Raw genomic sequence first — 5,712 nt, 5'->3', positions numbered from 1 at the left:
TGTGTGTTTGTGTGTGTGTGTACAAAGTTTTTACTACACTATGGACACTTCTGAAGACATGCTCTCATGGATCTGTTACTGTGTAACGTTATATCTATGGAATCCTATTGCAGCCAGTATAATAGAATTTATAAAGTTAGCAATGATTTTAAAAAAAATACTCTTGCTAATTTAAAATTATGAGATAGTGAGTCACAATTACGAGATTCTAAGACAACATTTTGATTAAATTGTTCTAATGAGGTAACAACTTAACAGTATCATTGTCATAACATAACTTAATGACATTAAGTATTATGACATAATAACATGACAAAAGTGAAATGTTGTTCTAACAGCAAACGTTATGATAAAATAATAACAGCGTGACAATTTTCTTGGATTGGAACAACTATGATGAAGAGAAGACCAGTTTCTTGTTATATGGTGGCATATGTATAATTGAAAAAATCTCATACTGTAAATATTTTGTGAAAGCACCAGAAGTCAACCTTGCAATATGGACTTTGATGTATTTGGTCAAAAATATCGTGATACTTGATTTCTTTTTTTTTTCATATCACCCAGCCCTAGATTGTACTAAGGCCACATCCAAACAGATTCATAAATCACTAAACAGAGCTTTATTTGTATAATTGCTAGCTTTTCATCAGTTTTTTTCTTTTGCTAATGACCTCCATGAAATGCCGATAAGGAAAAGAGTATCTGCTAGAATTGTAAGAACATGAACGTTTATTTCCACGGTACAACTTTCCTCTGGAGAAGTTTTCCTCTGATGTGATGTAATGTTTCCCAGTCCTGAAAGAGCCCGAGTGTGAGAGCAGCCCGACGGCTCCGACCGAGGATGAGGAGGACGATGAGGAAGAAGAGTCGCTGAGTAGGGACGGGGCAGGGCTGGAGCCGGCCCAGGCCCCGCTGTCGCACGTCCATCCCTCCGAGTTCTCCATGGAGCCCCAGAGCTCTCCGGGGGAGGGGGGGAGTCCCCTACAGGGCAGCACAAACAGGCCTGTGGCAGGTTGGTAAGAAAAGAAATAATGGGGGAAATTTAGTCTTGCATTGCCAGACCTCCCTCCACAGCGTTGCGGAGGAAGGTCTGGCTGGCATTCTTTGATGGGAGAAAAACGTGCTCTGGTTAATTGGCATTTCTTTAAACCAATCACAATCGTCTTGGGCGGGGGTAAGCTCAGCACTGTGCCTCTGCAAAATAGTGTGTTCAAAAGTTGTTTTAGTCATGCAGCAGAAAACTCAGATTGGACAGATAGTCTAGCTAGCTGTCCGGATTTACCCCGCAGAGATCTGAGGAGCAGTTAACCCTAATCTTCAGAAATCCTCCAGATTTTAAAATTACAACACAATAAAATGATGAAGGTATTGGACATTCACTCTTAAAAGAGGGACGTCCAGCGGAATTTCCTGTGGCACCTGAAGAAGTGGAACGTCGTCGATAGACACTAGGGAAAATTAAATACATTTTTTTTTTTGGATGCACTCTGGCTAACCTGAAGTCAAACCCTCTCACACATTGCAATTTTAAAACATATTGCGATTTTTTACTCTTCAAATTAAAAAAAAACTTCAAATTATATCTCCCAAAGGAAAACATTGTCAACATCTTTTTACATAAAAAGATAATTTTATCTGTTTGTTCATCTCGCGTCCAATTGCTGCAAAGTTAAATTCTCATGTGCAATTTTCTCGAATAAAAGATTGATGCAAGTGTATCGATACAGTATTTCAACTGAAAATATCATGCTACTATGATGTATCGATTCTCTCCCCCAAACTTTAGTTTGTTTGAAAAAGTAATACATCTTTTTTCATTTTGACTGAAAGGGATAATTATATTGTTAACCTCAATTATTTCTGAGACAATTAATTGTGCATTTGGAATTTTTACAGCTCTAGATTTTTGTTTGTGGTTTCAGGTCAGCAGTTCCCCGGCCACACCTACATCTGCTCTCTGTGTGGAACCTTCTGCCCTGACTCTGTGTTCCTAAAGGAGCATGTCAAACTGATACACTCGGATTCAGCAGGCGCCCAGGCTCTCCAGGCCCTGCAGTCCACCTGCTCGGCGGCGCCCGCCATGGGGGACGGCAGTGCTGACCCGAGGAGGGGCGGCGGCGGGGGGGGGCAGGGCGAGGACGGCACTGGGGCTGTGCCTGGCAACGGTGGCATGGCGCGGGCAGCGGCGCCTGTGAAAAAGGAGATTAAAATTGAGGGCGGGTACGAGTGCGGGGACTGCGGCCGCCATTTCAACTACCTTGGCAACCTGCGGCAGCACCAGCGCATCCACACCGGGGAGAAGCCCTTCATGTGTCCCGAGTGCGGCGAGCGCTTCCGCCATGCCGCCCGCTTAAAAAGCCACCGGCTGGTGCACAGCAGCGCGCAGAGCCCTTTCCCATGCCCCCAGTGCGGGAAAGGCTTCTCAGTGCTGTCGGGACTCAAGAGACACCAGCGGGTGCACACGGGCGAGAGCCCGTACGCCTGTCCACAGTGCGGCCGGCGCTTTAAGGAGCTGGGGAACCTGTACACCCACCAGAGGATCCACAGCGGCGCCACGCCCTACTGCTGCCAGCAGTGCGGCCGCAGCTTCCGCCACCTGGGGACGTACAAGAGCCACCGCTGCACGCCGCTAGGGGTGTAAATCACAAGTTCATTTTTTTAATCACAATATGGTATTATATTGATTCTTTGGACAACGGTTGGATATTAGCTAATATCTCAAAGTCTGTCGAGATACAATGGCCATTCAATTCAGGGGCCTGCGATCGATGAGAAGATATCCCGCGCCCGTTTAACACACTTACACTACTAGGGATGTAACGGTATGAAAATGTAACCTCACGGTTATAGTGACCAAAAGGATCACGGTTTTTGGTATAATCGCTGTATTTTTAAAAGTGTGTTCAATGCCTTTAGCAGCAACTTTTTTTCCTGCACGTCCCGCAGACAGTATAACTATCTTTAATCAATGGGGCGTCCTCTAGCCCACCCAGTAAGAGCGCGCACCCATGTACGCTGGGTCCTGCAGCGGCCCGGGTTTGAATACTTACCTGCAGCTCTTTGCTGCATGTCATCCCCCGTCTCTCTCCACCTTTCCTGTCTATCTACTGTCACTCAAAGGGGAAAAGCCTGGCCTTCGGCAATCTTATAATAACCCAAATATGCCCATGCTTCAGACTTATTCCTCTTATAGGGCTCATAGATATCCTGAGCGCTGTTATTGCCTCCTTCCGCCATGATTCCAACTTCAAGAATCGCACGTTGTAGGCTACGCAGTGCGCCTGCGTGGCAACTTCAGGAGACTCGGATGAAGCTGGGAAGGATTAAACACACGGTTTCCACACCGTGGTATTCCACTGTGATAATAATGATATTTTAAATCATAACGGTAATTGTTATCATCAACATTTTTATCATGTGTACCATTCCACCGGTAATTGTTACATCCCTATACACTGAAATATGATTAGGATCGGGCACCGAGAACCGGTTCCGACGAATCCAATTTTTTTTTGTGGAATCGTGTGTAAAATTTGGATTACCGTAGCGACCACTGTGCTTCCAGGCTTCTTATTGTGTTGCAGCCATGGAGCACAGTAAGCGGCGCTCTAAAGTGTGGCTTTATTTTACATGAAAAAAAAGCCCAGTAAAACTGTAAATCACCATTAAATCAAAATAAAAATATTCCTCTTATCCGTGAAATAAGCATGACCCGTTTCCACTTTGCCACTCGAAGAATCGATGAGAAGCGGAATCCAAAGGAAGAATCTGAATTTTAATTAGAATTGTCAAAATCAAAACGATGCCCGACCCGAAATATGATTTGACAATTTTATTGCTGAGCTCTTCCAGACATTGAATTAAAAAACAAACTGATATCTATAATAAAAATAATAAATATAAAGTGGGAATCTAAAATAAAAGCAAATCTTACAGAGGACATGTCTTGATGTTTTTCACTTTGCATCGATAATACAGGATCGTGGTTTCCTTGAATTGATACATGGATCCATAACAATATAAGTTTTTTTGGGGGGGCATTTTCTGCCTTTACTTTTGACAGGACAGCTGAAGTCATGAAATGGGAGAGGAGGAATGACATGCAGCAAAGGGCTGCAGGTCGGAGTGGAACCCGGCTCCGCTGCATCAAGGAGTAAACCTCTACATACGGACGCCCGCTCTACCAACGGAGCTATCTGGCTGCCCATAACGACGTGTCGTTGCCCCCGTGGTAACGCATGCCCCCCCCAACCCAACCTGCTGTTTTACTTACTGATACCAAGACATTTGTGCCACAGATAGGAGGTGGCACCTGAGTCCTGGCTCGCTAACGAACGCTGCGGGAGGTGCAGGTCATGTGGAGAACGGGTGCTGGTATCCTGGGATTGGCGCCCAAAGCTTTCTGTGCTCATTTCACATTCACGTCAAAAAACTGACAAAACTTTCAGGAAAAGCACCCCAAAAAGTCAAGAAACGTAAGCAAAACTTTGGTACAAAGTAACAAAAAAGTTGTTGGTTGAAATGTATTGTAAACCTAAATTGATGAATGGGCTGTAACAAAATCTGCAAAGGGCCGGGTTTGACACATGTGCCCTAAGGGTACATGGCATGACTTTTTTTTTCTTCCTTCTGCTGTGCATGAGAACCTTTCTGGCGTGCACCCAAAATTTTCGTTCTCACAAGAAACCAATCCAAGGTTAACAAAATGATGCTAACATCATGTCGCTAAGGTTAACATTTCACAGCTTGAAATCAGTTTACAGTGTTCTCATCTTTAAGTTTGTTGAAGACACTATCAGGTACATTTTGTGTTTTCAGGAAGATGAATACCTCCTCCTGTGCAGCCATTTTGACTGCGACTCAGATTGGTTGGAAAAAATTCCCATGTCCCTTTAGCAGGGGTGTCAAACTCAACTCCCCTAAAGGCTGTTTTATGGTTCATAAGGTCCGGCGTAGACACAGAGCGGTCGGCGGGGGTACCCCTTCGATTCTAAGCACAACCATAATACGGCCTTAAGGGCCATTCTAGAAAATGAGAATCACATCCAGACAGGGCCAGACATGTAGAGTTTATTGCTTTTTTGTCTTTGAAAAAGTCAAATATCTTTTACTTTAGATTTTGATTTCCAAAAAAAGAGGACACTCTGCCGGCCTTGAGACACAGGATTGAGACAGGCTTCTCAGAGGTCAATGAACATGCTTTATAATGCTTCGATGGTACAAAAATAACTTATGTAATAAAATAAAATTTGTAACAACCTGTAACAAAATAATAGCTCTCTTTTCAATAAATAAATAAATATGAAATAATGTTCTAAATATGACCAATTGTGTGTCAGCTTCAAAATCCAGCTTCAACTAAATATCTCTTAAAAACCTTTTCAATGTCAAGATGAGGTTTTTGCGGTGTCCATGTGAGCTTTGAGTTCTCCAGCACCTTTGCACACGGTGCACTCCGCCTCCACTTGTCCCAACCGGGATGGTACGTGGAAATATTTTTTGCTGTGCAACTGTGAAGCTGCACCTGCGCTTTGGCATTTTGTGTGCAATGCTGCTCCGCTGTCCGATCTGCTCCCTGTCCGATCTGCTCCCTGTCCGATCTGCTCCGCTGTCCGATCTGCTCCCTGTCCGATCTGTCCGATCTGCTCCCTGTCCGATCTGCTCCGCTGTCTGATCTGCTCCGCTGTCTGATCTGCTCCCTGTCTGATC

At 44.3% G+C, this 5,712-nt stretch overlaps 1 protein-coding gene across 1 annotated transcript in view; it reads left to right on the top strand.

Annotated features, from left to right (window-relative positions):
* znf16l (zinc finger protein 16 like) overlaps positions 1-3,871 on the top strand; it is a 4,799-nt gene extending 928 nt beyond the window's left edge. Inside the window, exons 2-3 of the mRNA XM_032544448.1 lie at positions 797-1,015; positions 1,926-3,871. Coding sequence (XP_032400339.1) covers positions 797-1,015; positions 1,926-2,644 — 938 coding nt within the window. The 3' untranslated portion in view covers positions 2,645-3,871. The remainder of the gene's footprint in view (positions 1-796; positions 1,016-1,925) is intronic.
* Positions 3,872-5,712: the final 1,841 nt, after the last annotated feature.

The sequence above is a fragment of the Etheostoma spectabile genome, chromosome 19 (genome assembly GCF_008692095.1).
Source record: "Etheostoma spectabile isolate EspeVRDwgs_2016 chromosome 19, UIUC_Espe_1.0, whole genome shotgun sequence".
NCBI classification, from domain to species: Eukaryota; Metazoa; Chordata; class Actinopteri; order Perciformes; family Percidae; genus Etheostoma; species Etheostoma spectabile.
The sequence above is the reverse complement of the archived record's forward strand: the minus strand, read 5'-3'. Positions and strand labels throughout refer to the sequence as shown.